At 42.1% G+C, this 25,582-nt stretch overlaps 1 protein-coding gene across 1 annotated transcript in view; it reads left to right on the top strand.

Annotated features, from left to right (window-relative positions):
- COL14A1 (collagen type XIV alpha 1 chain) overlaps nucleotides 1–25,582 on the top strand; it is a 559,513-nt gene that overhangs the window by 108,478 nt on the left and 425,453 nt on the right. The window contains exons 3-5 of the mRNA XM_078686835.1: nucleotides 16,339–16,455; nucleotides 20,772–20,915; nucleotides 21,692–21,784. Of these exons, the coding sequence (XP_078542961.1) occupies nucleotides 16,339–16,455; nucleotides 20,772–20,915; nucleotides 21,692–21,784 (354 nt within the window). The remainder of the gene's footprint in view (nucleotides 1–16,338; nucleotides 16,456–20,771; nucleotides 20,916–21,691; nucleotides 21,785–25,582) is intronic.

The raw sequence follows: 25,582 nt of genomic DNA, 5'->3' as shown, positions 1-25,582 counted from the left end.
CGCAGGGTTGTCAGTGTAGCCAATACATGGCCACGCGTAAGCGTTTCTCCACAGTGCCAAACTCCGGGGGTCTCAAGTTCAGCAGTTTCTCTGTCCCCGGGAGGGGCGCACCCCGAGGCGCCATCCGCCATTTTCAGCCGTCTCGTTCTCCTCCTCTTCCCCTCCACTGCAGAGTCTCGTCCGACCACTGGAGTCAGCAGGCCCCATGGCTGGATCTCAACAGTCGGCGCTTGCTGCAGAAAGGAGAGTCACCGAAAGGCCGGACATGCTCCCCGCAGCTCGCCGGGAGCCACCCGCTGGATCCCGGACGGGACTATCAACATGGCCGGGCGTCTCACCCAAGGGGAACCGGGCGACATGGGCTCTCTCCGGCTCGGCAATATCTCGGGTTCACGGGGCAACCCACTATTGGGGGTGGGTTGATACCAACTCTCTCGGCTCGCGGCTCTCCGGCTCCCACAGACCGGCTTCTCAACCCGACCAGGGCCGCCAACGCTACGATCACTGCAGGGCACCCTCTGCACTCGAGGCCCCGGCTTCAGCGCCACGAAGGCCGGCAAGCGGACGGGGACGGTTCTTCGGATCTACTGCATGGTGGAGCCCCAGAAACAGACGGTAAGTGATTGCTTCCCTTCAGCAACTTAGATCGGCAAACCTTGCTCAGGATCATCATCAGGATATACGTGCGGGGAGGAAGGGCCCACGGAGCCAAGCGTTTATGCAACCGTTCCGATCTCCATCTTGGCTCCTCCCCCTAATAATTCTTTTTTAATTAAATGTGATATACATTTTTGTTTTCGATATTTTGACACAATATATTGGCGTTACCATATTAATTTTGCCGACATTTGGTCACCCAACTGTTTCATCATCAGGGCTTTAGTGGGTAGGCGAACAAGAACAATACAACACCACAATCCACTGAACAAATCACTCCCTGATATTGAAGTGGAAGTGAACAGGGCTCTATCAGATATCAGAAACACAAAGAACCTGAATTCTGTATATTACAGGTCCTTGATTTATGGCTGCAGCACAACTGCTTGGTATACACTGGGTACTTGATTCTGAAAATACTTTGCATTTGTCATGTATTTGCACATCTGCTTTTTTAATTTTTTTGTGGTGGCAAAACATGGCATGGTGAAATGATGAGTGTCTTCTGAGGGATGGCACTTAACATTTACTAATATGACAGATTACACTCTTCTTGTGCAAGCTGCAGAGATGGAAAGTGGAGACAGTGGTCTGATGGGAAGTCTACTGTCCCATGGCGGACTGTATCACAACACCTGCAACACTAAGAGTCACAAGCCAAACACGTCCCCAGCAGGGGTGTGCCTATCAATGATGCTGCAGATGCAATGGCACTGGAGCCCAGGCATCTTAGGAGACTGCCACATTCTGATTATGGCTGTCCTGCACTGCACAGACACACACCTAAGTCCCATTTTCTTGTTTTCCCTTTGTACAGTATGAAGTGGCTGACTATGTTTAAAGAAGTAAATGTCTTCATTGAGATACAAACACAAGTACCCCAGGCAGCTTCATGCAAACAGTGACAGCAAACCACCACCCTCTGGAACATGAACAATGCAGTGTTCCAAGAGAGAATGAGCAGAATTAAAGCAACACCGCTATACACAATAAGTATTAAAGAAGGGCAATAATACTTTGAGTTTTCTCTTTATGATTAAACATTTGTCTAATACAACCCAAAAAAGCAAAGTGCGAAAGAAAGACATTGGAAAATGTGCTGCATTGAGTTTTCCTTTTGTATTTTTTGTTAAGATGTGTTTATTATGACAAAGATCATATCAGTCACATTTATATCGATAATCAGTACATATTCATACAAATGTTGTCCATAAAGCATATATAATAAATGTTGACTGTCTATCAGCCATTTGTACCTTTTGTATTTTTTTGATGAACCACAAGTCTTGAGATCTTCATTTATCTTAACTGAAGAACTGCAAGAGCAAAAAAACAAGAGAAGAAGAAGAAAAAAAACAGTCAAAAAGTATACCGAGGGGTGGGGGGCGCAAGGGAAAGAAGAGAGGCAGGAGTGTACAAGGAAAAGAGACAAAGAGACAGAGTGTAAAAAAACCAAACAGCATCACTGCTGAATAAAGGTACAACCGGTACCTGCTAGGTATTTTTCGGCTCTGAGGCTGCTCTGTAGAGGTTCAAAAGGAGCCAAATCACTTTCAACATTTCCAGAAGAAACCCCACGAGACAAGTTAGGGAACGTGAGCAATTGTGACAAACCCAAACCAGGAATTGAAGGATTTATCAAAACCACACTTAGCAGACTGAGACATCAACTCAGCATGTACAGGAACCTTGACTAGTTTGGCAGTGTTCCACCAATTGTGACTTTGCACCCTAACAGCATAACTACACACTTTGTCAATTACCAAAGTTTCAGAAAGCTTCGGCCCACCTTTCTTCACAAACCCCGATGTTTTGATGCGTACAGACTCACCTACCCTAAAAGGGTACACTTTCTTCCTTGCATCATAGTATATTTTCTGTATGTTCTGTGCGCATTCAACACTATGTTGAATCAACTCACTTCGACATTGATGTGACATTTCACTTTTTATATACGTACTCATCCAAGCCGGCCTAAACTGCATTGCAGGTTTTCTTCCTTTAAGAGCCTCAAAAGGGGAAAAACCAGTAGTGGAATGTGCAGTCGTTCTATAAAACCACAATACGGATTGGACTGCATTTTGAACATCACATTTATTAGCTAACGCCCACCTCACACACTCACCAAGTACCCAGTTGAAACGTTTCACAAAGCCATTGGTTTGTGGTTGGTAAAGTGAACTCTTGAGATTCCGAATAGAACACTCAAAAATGTCTCCATCTCACCAGAGACAAATTGCACCCCATTGTCTGAGATGATCTCCTCAGGTAGACCCTCACTCAAGAAAATATCTTTCAGGAAGAGAAGCACAGCTTTAGAGTCTGGCTCACTGATAAATTTGACAAAAGGTCATTTAGTATAGTGGCCCATAAGGACTAATGCAAAACGAAAATTGTGTGACAAAACATTAAATGGTCCCACCAAATGAATGCCTAGTTTCTTCCAGGGTCCAGAGGGACAATCAATAGGTTTTAATGTTGGAGTGGACGTTTTAAAAGATTTATCAGAAGTAGAACACACAACACGACTAAGTAGTCAATTTTGATATTCATTTTTGGTAACCAAAATGTCTTGCGCATCCTGCGTTTAGTCAACGTAGACCCCAAGTGACCTTCATGCACTTTGGATAAAATACTGCCCCTCAGCTCGATCGGGGGAATACGTTTGTCATCTTCAATGGTTAATTCTTCCAACACTTTAAAATAAGGTTGCAAATTCAAATCCAAAGACATTTCTCAAGGCCAACCAGAAGTAACATTTTCCATTATTTTTTTCATTACCCAATCATAAGCCAAACTTTTTCTCCACACTTCTTCAGTGAATTGACAGGAATTCTTGACTTCCATGGCAGCAATGGAACAACATTCATCTTCACATTCACTTATCAACTCGTCTTTCTCGACAATAGGAATTTTAGACAAATAATCCACCCTCACATTTCTCCCTCCAGAAATATGTACAACTTCAAAATTGAATTGTAACAATCTAGCAGCAAATCTTGCAATCCTGGGAGTGCTACTTATGCAATTGGTGCCATTAAGAATAGAAACAAAAGGTTTGTGATCTGTTTGTAAGGTGAAACTTTTCCCCCAGAGATAGCACTTACATTTTTCTATGGCCCACCTACACACCACAACCTATTTTTCTATTACTGCATAGTAAACATCAGTATCCCTTAGGACTCTGGACGCAAACCCAATAGTATTCTCCATGTTAGCATCCCTCTGTGTCAACACTGCACCAACACCAAACTTAATCGCATCCACAGTCAAACAACATTCGAGATTTTGATCAAAAGGTTTGAGTGCACTCTCGCTGACCAACTGCTATCTGATGTCAGAAAATGCATCAGAGCACTCATCGTCCCACACAAATTCGGATCAGTCTTTCAATAGCAGAGAAATGACCCTCCATCTGGTTGCAAAATCCGGTATAAACTGTGAATAAAATTCACAAGGGCCCAAAAAAGATTTCACTCCTGCTTTATCCACATTGGGAGGGACATCCAGAATGGCTTCAATTAATCCAGGCTTGGGAGTCATGTCCTCCTCAGATACAATATGACCTAGATACTCTACAGAAGGTTTTACGAATTGGCATTTTTCCCTCTTCAGCACAACCCCAGCTTTGTCAAACGCCATAAACACTTGCTTCATGATCTGGTCCTATTCTGAGCGAGAACTGTCATGGATCAATATGTCATCCTGAAAAACAGAGACATTTGAGATTCCCTTGAGCAATTCAGACATTAGTCTCTGAAAGACGGAAGCTGCTGACGTCAAGCCAAACAGCATGCAGCAGTAATGGAATGTCCCCAAAAGGAAAACAAACGCCTTAAAATGGCGTTAATCTTGGGCCAATTCTACCTGATGAAGGGTAGACCCTAAATCCAGTTTCGTGAAAAACTTGGCACCAGAGATTGTTGACAACATTTCACTAGTCTTAGGAAGGGTATGTGAATCTATCCATATTTCTTGGTTGAGGGCTCTGAGATCAACACAAACCCTCAACTCACCATTCTTCTTCTTGGCAAAAAACAGGGGAGAAAGCCACAAAGAGGACTCAGCAGGCTCAATTATCCCTTTCATCCGTAAACCCTCCAATTCCTTTTCTAAATCACTGGTTATGCTGAAAGGGACACCGCTCAACTTATGCTTCACCGGTATGAGATTAGCCTTTGGTTTTTTTTTGTGTTGAAATCCCACAATTTCCCAAGCTCACCTGAAAATACCCCGGGGAACGCGTTTAACAAATGCTCAATGTCATTTGAATCTCTAATCACAGAGACCTGTTCCTTTGTACCAGGACGTAGGATCATCCGAAAGAGCCCTTGGTGGAACCATCCCAAGATGTTCAACCCCTTAAAGCAACATACATTTTTCCACAGATACAGCTCCCTTTAAAGACCGTAGTTTCTTCAAAGATACACTGGAGGTCGATTTTTCTGCCCTCATAGGAAATTGGAGATCTATCAGGTGGGGACAGTATTTGCCACGGCAAGTTCTGTTGGAAAAGCTCTTGGGTGATCATGGTGTTCCTGGCCCGTGAACCCACCAAAAGATAAAGCTGTCTACCTCCCACCTGAACGTGAAGATAAGGGTTGACACACACTTCTTACTCAGCCTTGCCCAGGTTGTCTTCGCCCACCACCAAAACCATATTCTGGACTTCACTCAATAAATTCTCAACATCAACTTCACAATCATCACTCACAGCTGATACTCTGGTTCGTTTGCGTATGGCACTGTGACACACCTTGGCAAAATACCCAGATTCCTACAAAGTCTATATTCTGCATTTATAGCCGGGCACGCCCGACCCCCTTCTGAGCAATTGATCACCACATCTCAAGAACATTTTACTTTATTTAAAAAAAGAGTTTTGCTGCTTTGGGCTGACAGGTGATTGAAATGATGATTTTTTTTTAAAAATACACTACCCTTGTCAACTTTGGAGAGCACAGCATTAACTTGTTTAGTGGTTTTGTCCTCTAGTTCTCGTGCTGACTTGATCAATGTTTCTATGCTCTTAGCAATCCAGATGGTTTCTGTTAAAGAAGGGTTGCCTAAAGAAAGCAACTTCTGCTTGATGGACTTGTCAGTTGAGTGGCAGATGAACTGATCATGAATGAGCTGTTCTGCAAAATTCTCAAATTGACATTCCGCTGCCAACTTAGTAGAGATGTATGTATCAACGTCTTCTGTCGGTTTTTGCTCTCTTTTGAAAAACTTCTGCCTCACACCACCAGACTGGGTGCGACATCAAATCTTTGAACTAGTTTCTTTATGGCTTCTTCATAGACGTCCAGCTCTTCCTCCCCCTCAATTTGAACATTAGGCAGATCTTTAAACGTGGATTTGCCCTGAAAGCCCATAGAGTGTAAAAATAGATACCTTTTCCTCTCAGGTCTAAATCTTGAGGGACCAATTGGCCCCAGGTAGGTTTCAAAGGCATCATGCCACTGCCCCCATTTATTAGGTGGATCTCCTGGTGTCTCCAAAAAAGGTGGTGGAGGATTTACAGACTGCATTGTATTTTGAGGCACAAAACCCAGTGTAAGACTCAACTAACCTAAATGCAAATTTCCTTTCTTGAGAAAAAAACATACCTTTTTGATTTTTTTTTAAATAAATGTATCTTCTTATATGTAGTGATAAACATGCATTATTGTTGAAATAATGCCACTAATCCCCCTTTAAGAACCGACTTGAAAAAATATTTCCACTGAAACTTGTGAAGATGCATTAAGCGTAGACTAGAAGAAAGTAGTGCTTCAGTGCAATTGTTCCTGAGCCATCCCAATTGCACAAGATGGCCACTGGTTTTTCCTTGTATTTCTAAATATATTAGGCACTTTCCTTAAGTATACAATGCTTAAGTATCCTTCCCAACAAGTTAAGATAGCCACCGTATTTTATCTATTGTTTTTGCATGCGATTGTCCTTAAATACTAAGAAGTGTGTCCTCAACACATGTGCAGATGCCCTTACCTGGGCCAAAAGGAGCGTTCAACCGCCCGCAAATGGTTGCGGGATTCCCAAAAGTTTGAATGGGAGGCTGCTGAATTCAGGAGCACACGGTGCCGATAATCTGTGTTCCCCAAAGCAGACAGAAACGGTGTGTGGTACCACACCAACACCCCCTTGATTGTTGCAGCAGAGAACACGGACGAGTGAAAGGGCTCTTCCATCACTGCTCCATGCCGACATCCAGCATTCATCACAGCGAAGCCAGATGGCGCCTGGCATTACACCAACACCTTCCAGGAAGTCACAGCACACAACAGGAACGGCTCAACTGTGGCGATTGATAAACCCACACCCAATGCAGGTAAGTGCCTTCTGTCTGGACAGTACTTCTACATGATGACGAAGGGTTCTCTGCTCAGAGTACAACAGTCCAGCTCGTCGCTAGGTAGAGTAAGTGGCTGACAACGTTTAAAGAAGTAAATGTCTTTCTTTAGAACAAATACAAGTAACCGTGGCAGCTTCAGGCAAACAGTGACAGCAAACCTCCACTCTCTGGAACATGAACAATTCAGTGTTACAAGAGAGAATGAGCAGAATTAAAGCAATACTACTATAAACGATAAGTATTAAAGAAGGACAATACTACCCAGTGCTGTGCCCCAGTGCTGTTGATGCAGTACACGGAGTTGCAGCCTTTTGCCAATGGCTCATTGGTGCACTGGGTGTGAGTACACCCTGCAGAGCAACGAAGAGGCACACTTTGAGCTGCAACCAGCCTCCTTTTAGAATCAGGCCCTGGATTTCTTGTCAATGGAATGATACCAACAAAGATACCCCAAACAACCATTTTAAGATAAAAGAAGAGAGCGGATGGAATAGGCATTTTTTACTTCGGAACGGTTTCAGTTGAGGTAAACTAAATTTTTAGGTTCAACAATGCAGCCCCAGGTGTGCCATAATCAGATGAATTTCCTTGCTAAGTTTATAACTAAATTCCGACCTGCAGTGTTATGTGCACAGTTGCTAAGTTTATAACTAAATTCCTACCTACAGTGTTCTGTGCACAGTTAGTACTATGCATGAGTGCGTCAGAACTTAGGGTGGAAGACTCCAAAGTTAAAAAAAAAAAAGATTGCTTTGCAAAATGGAAATGACACGTTTCCCATCACTAAAACCATCATGATCAAAGGGTTACATTCCTCAGATGTTTGAGCTGCCTTTTACTTGTCTCATTTTCCAAGCTAGCACATGAGCCAAGAGCTTAGAGGTTGTCAGAGGTAAAAATTCCTGCAGTTGTTATAACAGAGGCCATATCACGAAGAATTGTTCGCACCTACATTGCGTCTGTGAGGTAACCCACTCACAGGGACACTGGGAGTGGATGTTCCAGAGTGGATATGCCTTGGAAAGTTGGTGAACTTTCGTAAGCTTGCAAGTTTGTGGATGTTCACAAATATTTGAAAGACACATTTTCACTCTGGATAAAGCAGGAGCTTTACTACTGTCAATAGCAGGAGTAAATATTTCTGTAGATTGGGAATGGGGAGGGAACACCCTCAAAATAGGTAGGGGTGTAGAGTACGGGATTTCTCTGCAGGAAACGTATTTCTCCTTGGATGTGAGGTAGCGGGAGAAGTTTTATTTTGTATCTGCAAGCATGTAGGAACAGAATTCCAAGTACTATTTTTCAGTGTCAGAAAACACCTTTTGTATTGCCATCAGAGAGTGGATTTTCCGGTCTCCTACTTTTATTGAGTTTGCAAAGAATTATTGTATTACTCAAGGAAATCTATAAAGGTTGTAGGCTTTCACGAGTAGTTAATTTCACAAAATGTACTCTAGCAGTTTTTCAAATAAATGAAAAATCCTCATGAACAAATCATGCTATATTGAGCAGTCTAACAATACACTTTCAGAAAACATTTCCGCAACGGAAATACTTTTTACCTTTGCGGAAAGTATTTCCTCTACCCCCTCATATACTACGGTGGTCTTCACTTGGGTTTTCTATACCATAAAACAAATTTTTATTAAATTGCAGATTTGGAAGCTACTTTGAAGATATTTGTGTATACTCACAAATAAATACATTTGTGGGTGTTCACCTACTTTCGCAGGGTGATCTTGCTGTACCCTAAATTTACAACAGTGGAAAATCTTAGCTATACCAGATTTTCAACACAAAAAAGTTTGAATATTGGTGCAAACATATGTAGGGGAAATCCAAAGGGTAGAGTAATGCACTGACTGGCGCTTGTTGCTGTCAAAGAAGCCAAAGTGAAAAATGTTGTCTGATGAGGCGAGTGGATAAAGAGTGGAAGGTAAAGAGTTCTAATAGGTTGGTTCACAAAGTGTACAATAATTGTAACCACTGGCTATTGCATTTTCCTTGTGTGACATTTAGACACAAGGAAACAGACTCCACACATTCTGACATTTCTGCTTAAGAGATCTTATGTTCATTCATTCAGACATTCTAGTTTTGTTAATGTTACTCTATTGCATAGAGTATTATATTGCAATCAGAAACCACCATCTCAAATGAGAACATGTTAGCAGCACTAGTACTTTATAACAAATTCACTACCGCTTCCCTTGAAGTAGTTGGCCATGGCTGCCAAGGCCATAGATTTGTCTGCTAAACCAAAGGTGTCTTGTTCTTTCCTCTGGTTACTGTGACATGGACTGATGGCTGAAGAGTTTTAAATATTCTCTTCTAAAATGTGTCATCACTTGAAAGATCTTGATTGAAGATTCTAGGAATATTCCTAGAAGCTCTGGTTACAACAGTTTCCTCAACACCTGTTGATATTGCGGAGATGAGAATTCACTGAACAATATTTGTACAGCTGTGGTTAAAATGAAAATCTTTGTAGCTATGTATAGCCGCAGCATGTTATTACCACAAAGTGTAACTGATTACATAAGTCTTATTCATCTTCATCAAACATACTTTATGACTGGGAGCCCTCCCAGGCTTGATGTTCCAATGTGACTGCTGCCCACCATCTATTACAGGAGTTGAAAGAGCAATCATTCACTGTTTATTTATTGCCCATTTCTCATCTTCTGGAAAATGCCTGAGTAGTTTCTTTGACAAAGCTTCAAGGGCTGGATCAACACTGAGAAATAGAATGTGGCCTTATCCGATGACGGATCATGATTTGTTGGTAGTTTACAGCCTGCACTCAATGTTCTTAGGTTTAGTCGATTAGTACATGACCATAATCCTCCCCATCAATTGACCATCATTTTAGTGGTTCTATTTGTGACTGGCATTTTCTATCACATCTAATGCTTTGTATCAGTCGTGAAAACATGCACCAACTGAAATACAGTTCAACAGGCTTTTTACCTGTGACCATATGGCCCATCAGCTAAATCATAAATTTGCTAAGTCATCTTTTTCTGTCATCCAGGTCAGCATGAATGGGAATTTGTTTAGTCTAATCATGTCCAAACATAAACTGTTGCTATTAGGATCAGCAGGAATCTGAGAGGAAACATGCTGTAAATCTTACTAGATTCAATCTAGGATCATACGTTAGCAATTATTTTCCTTTCAACCTTATCCATGGCTGCTACTTGGCATACCGCTGACACCCATAGTACCTATGCATTACGCCCTATACAACTTACCTCTCGCACCATAGAGTACCCCCGTCCCCATTTCCCCGTATTTCACTTGCTGTGAACAAAGTGTTTACTTATCTGTATAGCTAATGCAGAGTGACGATTGGTCTGGATTTGGGGATGAAAGATATGAATTGTTAGTTTGGCTCCAGAGGAGCTCTAGTAGTAATAATGTCATAGCGTTCTCCTGTGATACTTATAGACAAGCAATATTAAGAGGGTTGTGCAGAGGCCTATGTGAGATCTTTATTGCATTTATTATGTAATTGTACTGTTACTGCCTATGTTATATTCACTGAATGCCCTGTGTCGAAACTTACCCTGTTGCTTTTTTGATACCAATAAATTATGTTTAAAAAAAATCTGTACCTGTGGCGAGATATTTGAATGCAGTAGTGGCAAAGCTGCTCTTTGAATCAACCAATTATTGCATAGAACATAGTCTATTACTAGAGTCATTAGAACTGTATTTTGTGTCCCATCGACTAGACTGATAGCCCAGAAGGCAATAATATAACACAATTCGGCCACATTGTCAGGTTGTAAATGTCCCTACAAAAGAACACACCTCCCTTGGCTGTTAGACTGACAGATTGACTCTAACTCATAGGGCTTTGGGTGATAACTTACCTTATTTTCATAGGGTGAGAATATACATGCCAACTTGAGTCCTTCTCTCATGATTAAATCCCTTAATGTTCGAAGAATTCACAGAGTATCCGCTGGCAGAAACTCCTTTGTTATCCATACTATTTGCTTATGGAGAACCATGACTATATGATGTGCAGTCTGCCAGTCATCGCATGCTCTCGAAAGAAATCATTTAAGACCTACCTCTTTTAATCTTTCCCATCTGAACTATGCTATGTGAATTCTTGGGTACCTAGGATGTGCAGAACTTTATAGGCTTAATGAGGATGATGTTAATGATGAGAAATGTCTGGTGGGCTATGGTTCCCAGAAGCACTGCAGGTGCCACTCACACTGCCCATAGCTCTCCCTGCATACAGCAGGGTCCATGGGAAGGCTGTTTTAAGACTAGGGGCCAGATGTAGGTCGGTCGGTAACGGCCGAAAATCGGTATTTTCGGCCGTTACCGACCGGAAAATCAGATTTGGTATGTAGGGCCCAGAATTTTACAGATTCGGTAAATTTACCGATCGGTAAATTTACCGAATCTGTAAAATACCGAATCGGTATTTATACCTATTCGGTATTTTTGATATGTAGGTGGGACTCTTCTGAGTCCCACAACCCTTACCGATTCTGTATTTTACCATCAAATATATTTGATGGTAAAATACCGATTCAGGTGTGCATGCACATGTGTGCATGCACACCTGTGCCATATGACAGGCAGACCTGCCCTTAGGGCAGGTATGCCTGCCACATGGCCCCCGAATCTTTTTTGGGGGTGCTAGAGGGTGTCAAAGTGACACCCCCTGCACCCTTGTCAAAATCTGTATTTACCGATTCGGTAAATACCGACCGGTAATGCCCCATTCATTCCTATGGGCTTCAAAGCCCATAGGAATGAATGGGCCATTACCGGTCGGTATTTACCGAATCGGTAAATACAGATTTTTACCGATTCGGTAGCAGGAACATCTGGATGTTCCTACATCTCAACCCCTTAGATTTACCGATTTTTAATTACCGAATCGGTATGATTCGGTAATTAAAAATCGGTAAATCTATTTTACCTACATCGGGCCCTAGATTCGCCCATTGCTGTTATCTGACCCCATGACCTGTCCCATTACCCTGCTTCCCCTCACTTGACCTCTGGGATGGATGAGCTGCCTATTAGGGTCATACCTCTTTTGCTATAAAGAAGTGTGATCCATTAGGATTCATATCTCCACATGCATTCCTCATTTTGCTATCTCACCTGACAAATCCACCATCCAGAAAAGGTGCTTAACCAATGCTGTGGCTTTTCTTCTCCCTGAAGTCCACCTTACTCACATCCATAACCAATGTACAATCTAGATGACAGAACACATATATGTGCTCAATCCAGGAGCCCTGGTCGGTTCTGTTTGGCCATTGGATAAACATTACTGCTGGACATCAATCTACGTTTTCACATCAACCAATCTGACACCTCTGTAAACAGCATATTCGTCTGTCAACTACATGCCCCACTGCAGATTATTATTCATTTCTTTCGAAGAAGGGAGATTTTGTTCCAGAGAAAAAGACAGTCTGCAGAAAGAAAAAAATCTGAACAGGTTGGTGTCCTTCAAAACTATCCATCTGATGTTGTGTTGTGTATGTCCAGATTGTAGGTTTAACAGTCTTAGACGTGTATTCCTTCTGTGCCAATCATGTTTTTTCACATGTTGAACTTGCTGTGCCTGACGTATTATATATTCAGTTAGTTCTTTTGACATGCAAATGATGTCTCAGTACAATATCAAAGTATACAGAAGGCAGGTGTTTGTAACCTTTGGCAGCAAATATACACAAGTGCATGTACAAACCATATTGGCACAGAATAGGCTCTTTTTTGTGGTGTACATACCCCCTTTGGTGAATGATGTTCATCTTTATTTATGTTGGACTAATGAATTCTTTAATGGTTTATGGGTTCAGAAAGTTTAGGGCTTTATCTGAACATGGTGATGGTTCTTGATTGCATGTGGTGTCTCCCAGGGCTGTGAACTACTGTGTCATTTTGGACTTCAGCAACTTTAAAAATAATTACATTCCAAAAGGTTTGCAATGCGTGAAATTCCATAAGGTTATTTCTTGAAGCCTGAATCCTACAAATTTTCAGAGAAAGAAATCCTCAAAATGTCGTTCTGGAATTCAAGAGTATAATACTTGCTGCAATTGATCTGACATTATAAGTTATAAACCGGTTTATCCTTGAGATAGGATATGGGTTCATTTTACCTCATGTTACAATGTGTTGAATACATTTAATGCATCTCTTGCTAAAGAAAATGTATGCAATGGTGAACAATTTGTAATGATCCCATCTAATAATTCCCATCCCAGAATGCTGCTGTCCGATCTCATTGCTAAAACGGCTAATGCCTAAATGATATGCCAGGAAGCGGAAGCATGGATTGAAGGCCCAAACCCCTAACAAATGCTTGTCTGGCTACTGTACTCGATGTGGAAAATAAATTATGCTGAAATAGCTTTTTCTACGCATCAGAAGTATCTTCATAAGATATTATACCTCACGCCTACTAATTCACAAAGCATTATATTGTGCTTGAAATAATAACCGTTGTGTGGCTTTATTAATCTTCAATAGTAGGTGAGAACGAAAGTCAACTTTAAGTCCCTATTTCCACAATCTCAACAAAAAGTTTAGACTTCTACTAGGTTAAATTCTAATATGTACATATGCCAGGCCCCTTGAGCTCAACCAAACAGACAGCCTGTCTCCCCGCCCTCACCCCTCACTCTGTGCTTTTCTTCTGTACATGATGTAGAATTGTTCCCTGCTTTCTTGTGTGGGGTATCTTTGCTTCCCAATCAGGTTTGCAGTATATAAATACCAATACTTGCGTACACACACTTATTGGTACAGCTTAGTTACCAGAACTTCTTTTCTAGAGGAACTGTAAGTAAAGGGGGCCTATTTCGAGTTAGAGTTGGGTTGTATTTAAGATAATATGGGGCATATTTACAAGAAAAATGACGGAGCGCGGTGTTAGACTTCTTGGGTTAACGCTGCTCTCCGCCACGTTTGAAACGCAGGGCTACACCGTATTTACAACAATATGGTGCAGCCCTGCATTTCCCCCTGCGCTGGTGCTAATTTCCGGTAAACATCACTTACAACGAAACTTTTACAACGCACTACCATTACAACGCGGTCATTACAACGCAAACCATTACAACGCATTGCGCTGGGGGGCGCTCTAGGATAGGGAATATATTTAATTTACTATCCAACACCTTCCCTACTATCCACGGGGACTGGAGTTGGAATAGTAAATTAAATAAATCACTATCCAGCGCCTAAAAGCACTATGCGTTGTAAAGGTTTGCGATGTAAAAACCGCGTTGTAAAGGCAGGCGTTGTAATAGCCTGCGTTGTAACGTCATACATCCGCAGCACACATCGAAACAGCGAAAACGAGGAGAAATAAAGCATTTTTCCTTATTGCACCATGTTAAGACCAGGTTTTGTTTGGTCTTAATTGTGGCGCTGTCCCATATTTATGTCACCATTGTAAATATGGGGCAGCGTTAAAATCAATGGATGTTGCAGCGGAACGCCCACCGCAACACCCATTGCCCACCCCTTTTGCACGAAGTATAGCGTGAAAGGGTGCAGTGTTAAGCCACGTTAAGTGGCTTAATGCTGGCTTGTAAATAAGGCAAAGCCCATATCGCGAAAATACCATTGAAAAAAGTGACGTTCCAGTGGCAACAGGGGCATGTAAATATGCCCTATGAGTTCTAGAATAATTGTTGAATAATAAGTGGAATCAACTGGCTTTAAGGATTTCCCCCTGACATAGGAGGATTTTTTCGTTACTACCCAACTCTCAATTAGGCCTTTACACACGTATCCCTTTCAAAGCAACAGGGGAGAGTACTCCTTTAACCTATAGTAACACATACTTTACCACAAAGTATTCTTAACTTTTCCCCATGATCCCCATACACATTAGAACTCACAGCTCCTAAACCTTAATGTAAGTGTTTTATTAGTTGAATTGTAGTAATCACTCCACGCAGGTAGATGGTGTTCAGGAGGATTTATTCAGGATAGTTGGAAGATCAGTAGTACAATAGTATTCAGCCCCACCAGAAGCAGCCTCCAAGGCGCTCAGCCCTTCTCCAACTGTCCATTTCATACACCAACATTCTATGTTACATCATCACAAGTTGATTCCCCTGGAGGAGCAGTGGATAACATGTAAAGCATAATAACCAAGATATTACAAATCCTCCTTTCTTCCAAAAGAAAACAGAAGAGAGGAAAATATAATAAGATGTAGAAGCTAGTAGAACAAAATAGAGAGGAACAAAGAAAGAGTAGCGACAAAGAAAGCAACGAAAAATCTTAAAGAAACAGATCAAAATAACCTGATTCCCATACTCCTTTCTAATAAAAGAGAAATAAATAAAGGGAAGAAAAAGAAACCATCAATGAGTACTCTCTGAACACCAACTGGCCAGGTAGGTATCCGAGAGAGTAAACCACATCCGGAGAAAAGTAGAAGATGACAGAGAAGAAGAGAAATAAATAATAAAACTCATTCTTCTCTCTTAATATAATAAACATTTGAGTATTACATGAAATATAAAAGTACTGGGCTACAGTGTAATGAAAGAAAAGAAAACAGAATAGAGAAATGTCCAGTCTTAAATGGACCACTGCAGTATAGTTAAAGGTAAAAACCCAAATTATACACCCAAGAGGGTAAAATATGAATGTGCAGAGGTAATAACATCCTCGTCACCAATAAATTGTAGTAATCACTCCACGCAGGTAGATGATGTTCAGGAGGATTTATTCAGGATAGTTGGAAGATCAGAAGTACAATAGTATTCCGCCCCACCAGGAACAGCCAGCAAGGGTTTCAGCTCTTATCCAACTGTCCATTTCATACACCAACATTCTATGTTACATCATCACAAGATGATTCCACTGAAGGAGTAGTGGACAACATGTAAAGCATAATAACCAAGATACTACATAGATTTGATCATAATCCAACAATAAGAACATTACGCCTTTGTAATCAGAAACATATACTACTTATAAATTTCAAACAACATCCTCATGTACTAACAAATAAAAACCACCATATATGTTTTGGTTTGCCTTATAGTGTTCCTAACAGCTAACAACATATTGTGTCTTGTTCAATGGTGTGGTTTCTTTGGTTGTCTAAAATTGTATCAGCATCACAGTGAATGCCATCGGTTTTTATTGTTGTGTCAGTAACCAATATAACAATGTGCTGTCTCTCATATTTTGAATAACTCATATTTTGCTAACATCATAGCATTTTGGGGGTGTATCTGTGTTGTTACCATTTATTTTCTCCATTTTACTGTTATTGGATATGAAATAATGCAGTATTTTCTCCTTTATAGTACCAGCACCAACAAGATTGAAGTTTAATGTTTTATCACAAGACAGAATCCAAATTTCATGGAAAGCTCCGAAAGGGAAATTTGAGGGCATTAAGCTTCTGATTACGCCGAAAGAAGGTATGAGCTTAATTCTTGATATTTTCTAAAAATCTAACCTTTTGCCCTATAAACTCTCTTCATTGCTATCTAAAACTTTAATAAAATACTACTTTTTAGGTTGATCCTCAGCAGCTCATGCGCTGCTCTGCGAAGCATGCTGTATTCAAGTATCGACTTGAAGCCCCGCCCACTCTCCGCCAATATTTGTCATTAGCAGGTGTCAATGTCCTTCATAAATGCTGGCTTCTGATTCGTTACTAGGCTTGTTAGTCCCTCCTTAGTACCACCTTATCTTCATTTGTAACCTCTCATGAGGACTGGCCCTTTTACTTCTGTTGTTACACAGTATGTCTTATTTAGTCTGTATATCATACTACAATGTCTCAAAGGGTATCAGTTAATAGACAATTGCAACAGTAGCACAATTAATTACTGGGAGGAAAGGAAAAAGACCAAGAAGACAAAACTCAATTCAACAAAAAATCATATATATTTCTTATTGTTAACTTCATATATTTAGACACGTGTAAGAGCAGCACTGTGTTACATTAATCTGCATTTAACCTGTGGGCTACTGTGTACAAGTGCTCGTGAAATAGTGACGGCGCAAGTGACACGTGAGAAAGTGTGTACAGTGACAGTGGAAGGCGCGAACAAAAGACAATTGGTCACAAAGTTTACATGGTAGAAATACGCAGACAATGAATGGTAATCTTTACAAGTTGAGTCAAGGTGGGTATCCTCGAAGAATAAGATCCGAAATTTCGCTGTAAGAGTCAACGGTGTTTCGGCCTGTAGAAGTGGTTAGGCCATCATCAGGAACAGGCTACTCTTATTTAATTACAGTGGCGTAGAATAACGTAGGGCTCCCAATCATGGGGGTGAGGCATACCCAAATAAATCTGGTAATGCAAGCGTCTGTTAGTTCGTAAGGGTCCAGGTATTGGTACGTTGGGAGGTCTCTGGTTGAGTTACAGAGAGAGTCCGTTGGCAACTTGATGGTTCCACGGAGAGGACGAGCTGCTGCCTGTATATGATTTGTAAGCAGTGGAGGGCTGTGCTGTAAGGAGTCACAGGCGTGTGGGCTACATGAGTCAGGACCGGGCACTCCTGATATATTAACATTCATTGTCTGGGTATCTCTACCATGTAAAGTTCATCACCAATTGTCTTTGTTCGCCCCTTCCACTGTCGCTGTACATACTTTCTCACGTGTCACTTGCGCCGTCACCATTTCATGAGCACTTGTGCACAGTATCCCACAGGTTACATGCAGAATAATGTAACACAGTGCTGCTCTTAAACAAGTCTAAATATATGAAGTTTACTATAACAAATATATATGACTTTTTGTTGAATTGAGTTTTGTCTCCTTGATCTTTTTCCTGCGCTCCAGTAATTAATTGTGCTACTGTTGAAATTGACTATGAACTGATACCCTTTGTGACATTGTAGTATGATATAAATGTTGCCCTGGTCTCTATAGGGTATATGGGCTACCTCCTGTAGTCTGATATTGTTTATTTAGTCTGTAAGCCCTATTCTTTATAACGAGTTCCTCACACTGCAGGCATGGCATGCTTTCCTGCAACATTCAGCGCTCCATGCACACTTTCACGTTCCAAGCAGCCAGGCACAATGGCGGCCGCCTATTTGAAATAAAGTAATCTCGCATTTACATGAGTTTGAGCTATTGTCATTGTAAATGACAATGCCTTTTTTATTTATGTGTTAATTAACAAATCAAATAAATAAAAGGCATTGTCATTTACAATGCTAATAGTTTAAACTCTTGCAAATGCGAGACCCGCCCTGCTCCCACACCGCCAAACTCCACCGCCGCCCGCCAGATTACAAGTTGTAATCCAGGCAGGAGGTCATGCAGCAGCTGGCTCACAGTGCTGCCTTTCAAAGGCTCATAGGAGAATCTTAGAAAGGCAGTGCTCTGGGACTGCCATAGGGCGTTCCAGCACAGCATGGACTGCAAAGTCCATGCTGTGCAGGAACTGCGGGGGGGGCAAAAAGAAAGGGGGCACACCATGTGCCCACCTCCATGCACCCTGTGCACGGAGGCACCAGGGGGCCCTGTAGGACCCCCTTAGTTTACTCACTGCCACCCTTTTCATGGTGCACTCACAGCCATGAAAAGGGGGGCAGTGAGGGAACTCATAATATGCTTGTAGGTGCAGCAGCTGCACGGTAGCATATTGTGGCCTCAGACTGCCAGGCGGTAGCAGTAGTCCTATTGTGGTCTGAGCGACAAAGTCATAAAACGGGAGTCGGACCTCCAGTGCGGCGGTTGCTGCACCACAACTATGGGTTTACAACTAAACTCATAATCAGGCCCCAAATCCTCATTAACAAACCAGTGGGTGAATCTCTAAAGCCCCTGACGGCCTATCAACTATTGAGGAAAGACAAACTGAGTGGTTTGATCCATTGGCTGGTTTCACATTACAGTGGAGTATACTGGTCAGCAGCACTAAGCGGGCTGGATCACATCTGCATGGGGTTGTTGCCCACACAAATGCTGCCCGGCCATCGACTCTGGCAGATCTGAATGCCAAATTGATATTACAAAGGTGGCACAGATCCCTTGTTGGTTTAAGTCATGGTGGTTGTATGAGTATGGGGCACAAATGGAAGCCCGCACTGCCCCCTCCACCGAGTGGTGGTATTTTTGTCCAGTGCTGCAGTAATGGGGTCCTACTTGCTGTCAATGCAATTAAATGGGGCAGATAATGTATATAATTTTGGATTTCTTTTCCTGTAAAAATGTATGAAAAAAGCAATATGACATGGAAAAAGTATGGTGACATTAAGAACAGAGACTGCTTAAATTTTCCTGCATTTGCTGGTACTTAACCTGTACGAGGCTTTTAGGTACCCCACTCTGGGGTTTATTTAAACTTTATGAATAAACCAAGTGTTTATTTGAAAATGTCATGACAATAGCTTTGCGAATGGCAGAGAGAACCATCAGGTCATAGATAAATGATGCTTGCCATCAAAATAAATGAAATTTCAGTACCTCTATGCAAGCACTAGACATTACAACAATCACATAACGTACTCACTAGTACACTTTGAAGGGCTGCAAGCTTTTCTGGCTCGTATCTACTGCGTTTTGTGAATAGAGGAAAAACTTGAGGAATAGCACTTCTACAGATGCCGATGCATGATTTGCTTTGTGAATTCTACCTAAGAACCTTAAATCAGTTTAGTTCTTCACAGGAAGTCAATTACATTAAAACAAATCTAGGGTAATTGCTATTTGTTCTAAGAAAGCGGAATGACTTGACTCTGAGCTGAGTGTAGTAATGGTTCCGTTCTCTCTCAACTGGAAATTTCCATCTTATACGTAAAATCCTGACACGCCCAAAATACCGCATCTCAGGATCCACAAACAGTGCTGTATCCAGTGTAACCCTTCAATTTTCAGATTGACTAAAGCTCTCCACTACCTTCCCAGAACGTGGATGTGTCGCAATTGTGGCAGCTAAAATATGAACTTCCTGGGGTGGACAACAAAGAATCAATCCTGGTAGACCCATCCAATTCATGATACACTAAAACTCTTCCCCCACCACTAGTCCTAATCCATCATTCAACTATACTGTGGGTCCTACAGAGACAGACAAGCGGCTGATGCTAAGGCCTGAGCAGGGACAGAGAGAGCAACCTCTCTGGGCAAGGGTGGTACCTTTGCCGAAGAGAATGCTCTTGGGAATGATGTCGACACTGCTGATCTGTCCAGACTTCAGGTGCTTCGCCAAGTCTTTTAGATTTGGGTCTGGCCTAAATAGTCATTTCAGAACGATAGGAGCATTAGATATATTTTTTAACTAATGGGTATAATAGAGTCAATGTAACCTTTTTAATAGTGAGCAGTAGCAACCACTGTCCCTTACAATGTTACTATCTGTCAGACTTCTATTTATTTTTGCTTCTTTTTTTATAAACTGCTAAGCAACCAGTGGTGGTCTTCAGAGCACTATGAACCCTGGAACATTGTGGATAAGGCCAGTTGGCCTGGTTGTGCTTACAAAACCCTCGCAGTGTACAGTCGGTGGCGCGCAATGAAAGGAATACTAGGGATCCGTGCCAGAGTAAGATTGTGAAGATGGCAGAGCCTAGAGAGATGCAACCTCTGGGCTCGGTGGAAGCTTGCCGGTCTTAGGCATCTGACCACTGTGATGAAATACTGAGGCATTTAGAAATGTCTCTTTGTGGAGCCAGAGTAGATAGATTGCACCAGGTCTGCGGATCCCTTTCTTGTTCATGCCTGTCGTTTTTGAATGTTTTAACTTACAATGTCCTCTCTTGCTTTTTAGGTGGAAAAACAAACCAACTTACTCTCAAACCGAGTGCAACCAGGGCAATTATACAAGACCTTGACCCCGACCAGAGCTACCTCGTGAAAGTTCTGGCCTTTAATGACGACGGAGAGAGCAGGCAGACCCAGGGGCATTTCCGAAGTAGGTGGAAGTTGCCTGTCTGTTGGTTTGTGTGGGTTTTGAAGGTCGGTTTGCATGTGGTTTAGCGGCCCTGGTGTCAATTTGCATGCATCTGTGGTTTTTATCTGTCACCCAAGTCAATGTATCCACACAAAGTTTTAAAACAATGATAATATATTAAGGTTAGATATTTGGAACAAAATGTTGTAATAATTTAACAAATTCTTGATTATAAAGCACCTGAAATAACATATTTAAGAAAAACCTAGATAAATACATGAGTATTACAGTATAGCAATCAGCACCTTTAAGGATGAATTTCTACTCATTCTAAATAAAATACACAGCCTCAGTTGGCCCTAGTTCCTGGTGCAAAAGTGACACTTCTCTGAGGACAATATTATATTTGACTGGTGGACTACATGTAGTTATTGAATATGTACATATTTATTTTATGATTCACGATTAACGAGAGGTGCCATAAGACTGCGGCAAAGCGCTGGTGGGGCTGTGCAGTGGGATTCATAGCCTGAGGTAGTGTGGAGGAGAGTTGGACACAGGGCTGCAGCAGAGTAGATGAAGATGGGGCAAGTAAAAATTAAGAGATCATAAGACAGCTTGTTTGTGTAACTGTTTTTGAAAGAAATTTAAAAAAACAATACTAGTCACGTGTAACAGAGGCTGTACTTGGTCCCATATCATTCCGTGGTCACTATAACCCAGTGGGTCAGTGTTATGTATAATAAGTGTTAGCATACTTTACGATACATGATTGATGAACTCGTTTCTTTTGTTAGTCAGGGATTTGGAAGACAAAAGAAAAGAGACAGCTCCAAAGAAACTGAAGGTCGACGAAACAGAACGAGCGAACAAGAGCCAACCACAAGAAGGTCAGGTCTTTACTGATTACATGTCCAGGTTAAACGACTGAGTACTGCCTCTCGTATGGACAGTCACACTTTTTTTATGAGTGCTGGTTATCAAAAACACATTGCTGGTATATTACAATGATCATGGCTAAGCATATGTTGGTGGGCACGTTGATGTATGTGACGTTATGTTGGCAGCATCTGTAGTGCTCGGTTCTGCCATTTATAAGACCTTGTTGGGCTCGATTTCTACGTGCTTCTGGAATTTCCCATTGACCAGAGATCTGGGGTCAATGTGTTTTGTCAGTGTAGATGGATTTGTCCTGTGTAGTGTTTATTGATGGTTCGTATTCATTTGGTAGAATTATCATAATGTTCTGCTCTTGCAAGAGATCTTTTCAGTGTTAGTTGTCTGTCGGTGTGCTTACTGCAATAATTGGCTACGTATGTCATTGAATGAAGGTGTGTGGCCGCCCAGTGCCTGCCCTCAGTTGCCTGTGTTTTTGTCAGCCAAATTGCTTCTGTACCAAATATTGCACATTTGGCATGCTATATTCTCATTAACATTTTCTGTTGGTTCTAGATGTGTGATTGGCTAAAAGGTGGGGTGTGCTGATGGAGCAGCAGCACTTAGCCAGCTATATGATGTTGGTGCTGTGCCAAGACCATGAGGGTTTGGTATGGTCTAAGATGTTCTCTTCACTGTGTAAGGAATGAGTGTCTCAGGAGAGCGATGAGCAACATATGGGCTTTGATGCCCTGTTGTGTGCATCAGGGTGCCATGAGGGCTGTCTCTTCTAATATTTTGAGTCGAGATTATTGTGATTACTTGTATGTCAGCAATGCTGTTGTACACACTGTGACATCCTGCTGTGTTATATATCTGTTTTCAATGTATGTCATATGTACTGTCTAATGTATCGTATTGGATAGTGCACTGTCCAATGTAAACAAGGGAAGGCAAGACGCTATTACCTTAATAAGGTGTATGTGTTAAATTGCTCATTTAATTATTTCTCCTCAGTACAATTTGTTGCAGTATATTTGATGGTTTGCATGTTTGGTTATTGCATTGCACCATGGTATTACTTTAAAAGGTTGTTTTTTAGCATGGAAAAACTAGAGTGGCTAAATGATACAGGGAATAGGGAGATTTTCATGTTTCACGCGTGATAGTACACTGCGAACTCGAAGCTTATTAATTTGCCAGCACACTCTTGTGATGGTAAAATGTACTGCAGTATCAAAAACATAGTGATATATACGGATATCTAAGAGATAGTCAAGTCCCAGGAATCAAATTGTTATATTACTGAATAGTGATTCCATGTAGGGTCAGCCCAGATACTAATAAATGGAGCACAGACAGAATATGAGATTCTAGAAGAAATCTAATGAGATATGTAAAGTGAATAAAGGAAATTATCCAGATTTCAGGTATAAGGTTACAACATTAATAGAAAAAAAATATATCTGTGAACTTCACCCTGCTCAAACTATACAAAAGACAGATATTAACGCAGGCTCCGCACTGATTCTTACGTTTTATTCCGTAGTTCCAGGCCTTTTTCTAGAGGCAAATTCCTCCAAGATTGACTTGGAGGATTGGTCCCATGAAAATGATATAGTTTCACATTGAACTCCAGTTTCCACCCAAATCTGTATTATGAGGCCTTTCAGATCGAGCGCCTTAGTATTGTTTATACAGGTACTTTCACCATGAGTCCGTATTTATGTCTTCATTTCAAGCTGGTAAGCTTTGAATTTGGAAGAAATCCATGGGGAGCTGGCTGAATTATCTCCTAGTTGGAAAATATCCACTTCCGGGTGAAAGGTTGTAACTGGCTCGTGGGCACTTAGGGGCTTATTTACAAGCCCCTTGCACCGCCGGTGTGTATTTTTAATATGGGAAAAAGTGACGTAAAGACTGCGCAAGGGGCCTGTAAATAGTTCTTCTGTAAGCTTCCTTATTGTTGTTTACAACCTCACACTGCTGCCTTTTCCCTCAATATCATTCTTCCTTGTAGGATTTTTCCTGACGACCCATTTATTTTTTGGGGACTGTAGAGAGGCCAGTCCCACACGTGCAGCCATTTAGAAAGGTGTAAATAGTGCTGCGATTGTGTGTTGGTGCTAATACAGACATTTGAAGTTAAACAGAGCAATTGAAGTTGAACGTTCTGCTGGTAGGGAAATGTTCAATACAAATATGTGTCCAAATGTTTCGTAATGAACCTGACAGTGTATTTAGAACGAATGGTAACCCTCGAAGGCTGCCAGTGAGTCTCTTCTACTCTATGCTGCAGTAGTCGTTCCTCTGTTTTCATCATGGGCAGCATTTTACAGTGCTGTGGCAATTGTACATCCTTCAATTGTAAATAAACAGAAGGACATACATTCTGTTCAACAGATGACAGTGTCAGTCCAAGAATAAGAGGAGACAGGTTGACATTCATTGTGACAAACTTGTCATTTTTTGTGGCAAATGCTTTTTGTACCTTAAGAAAAGACTAATTTATTTTTGCAATTTTATATAGCTTGGACATGACCCGAAGGCATCGGAGTGCATTACAACAGTAGAATGATACAAGGGTACAGCAAGTTAAAGTTACAATATTTACGTTCAGACATTTACATCAGTAGCTGGGACCAGGACAAATGCAGCCATTGGACAAGGGACATACACGGCCAGGGTCGGATTTGGGTTGAAAATCGGCCCGGGCACACAACAAAAAATCGGCTCCCATTTGCATAATGCCTTTCCTCAAATCACTGCTCCAGTGTAATTGCATTAAAAAAAAGGGGGGGGGGGCTTAAAAAAATGCACGCATTAGTCTACACTAGTGAAACACACCTGAAAACAAGTGAGGCCACTCATACTGAGGCCCCCTGCCCCGCTCAGTATGTGCATACATTAATGGGCCGGCCAGCGAGACAAAGGGAGTGATACCTCTGCCTGTTGCTAAACCGGGGGGTGGGGGACTGTTATGAAGTTAGCACACCAGTAGTTGGGAGTGGGAGGAGCTAGGGGGCCAGAGGAAGAGGAGGGGTGGACGCAGGATATAGTTAGTTAGAGCAGGGACAAGGCAGGGAGCAGAAGCAAGTAATAAAGATCCAGTTAAAGTAATTGCATGTGTATGTGCTTATTGTAGCAGGATGCTACAACTGGCGACGAGGGTGGGATAGATGTCAGCCCCCCTGCACCCAAAGCGCTGAGAAGATGCCCTGCCCGAGCAGCTCTGAAAACGCTGCTGGTCACCGCCTGGAGATCGAGAAAACGAGCGCCAAACTGCGTGAAGGTAAAGCAGTCTGTCGCGCTAAAAATAGCCTCACGCTGGAAGCGTGTGCCTGGTGTGGAGAGCCTGTGTGCAGGGATCGGGAGCCTACTCCGACCCTGTGAAGTGCCCAGAGCGGTGAGAAGAGTGCCCCTGAAGTGTGGACGGCGTCCACAACGTGCCGCCAGCAAGCGCTGCTGCGAGCGCTGAAATCCGAGCCCGGGAGACATCGGACGTCGGAAAACCTCACGCCCGATGCGTGAGGTTTAGGAGGCCATCGGCGAAGACGATCGGGAACTGCGGAGGCGAGCCGGGAGCCCACCCCGACCTCACCTGATGTCCGTGGTGGTGGTGGAGAAGTGAATCCTGGCGTGGACTGCCCCAGAAGCCGACCGCCGGTGAGTCCTGAATACCCCCGAGTGAATGAGCCTGGAGAGCCAGCCTCGTGTGTGCCTGCAAGGACGGCGGCCATCTTGAAGTCAGGCGCCTTGGAAGGACAACCCTGTGCAAAGCAACGGCGGCCATTTTGAAGTCAGGCGCTGGG

Source organism: Lissotriton helveticus, chromosome 4_1, assembly GCF_964261635.1.
Source record: "Lissotriton helveticus chromosome 4_1, aLisHel1.1, whole genome shotgun sequence".
Classification (NCBI taxonomy): domain Eukaryota; kingdom Metazoa; phylum Chordata; class Amphibia; order Caudata; family Salamandridae; genus Lissotriton; species Lissotriton helveticus.
Note: the sequence above shows the minus strand (reverse complement) of the source record. Positions and strands in the feature narration are given on the sequence as shown.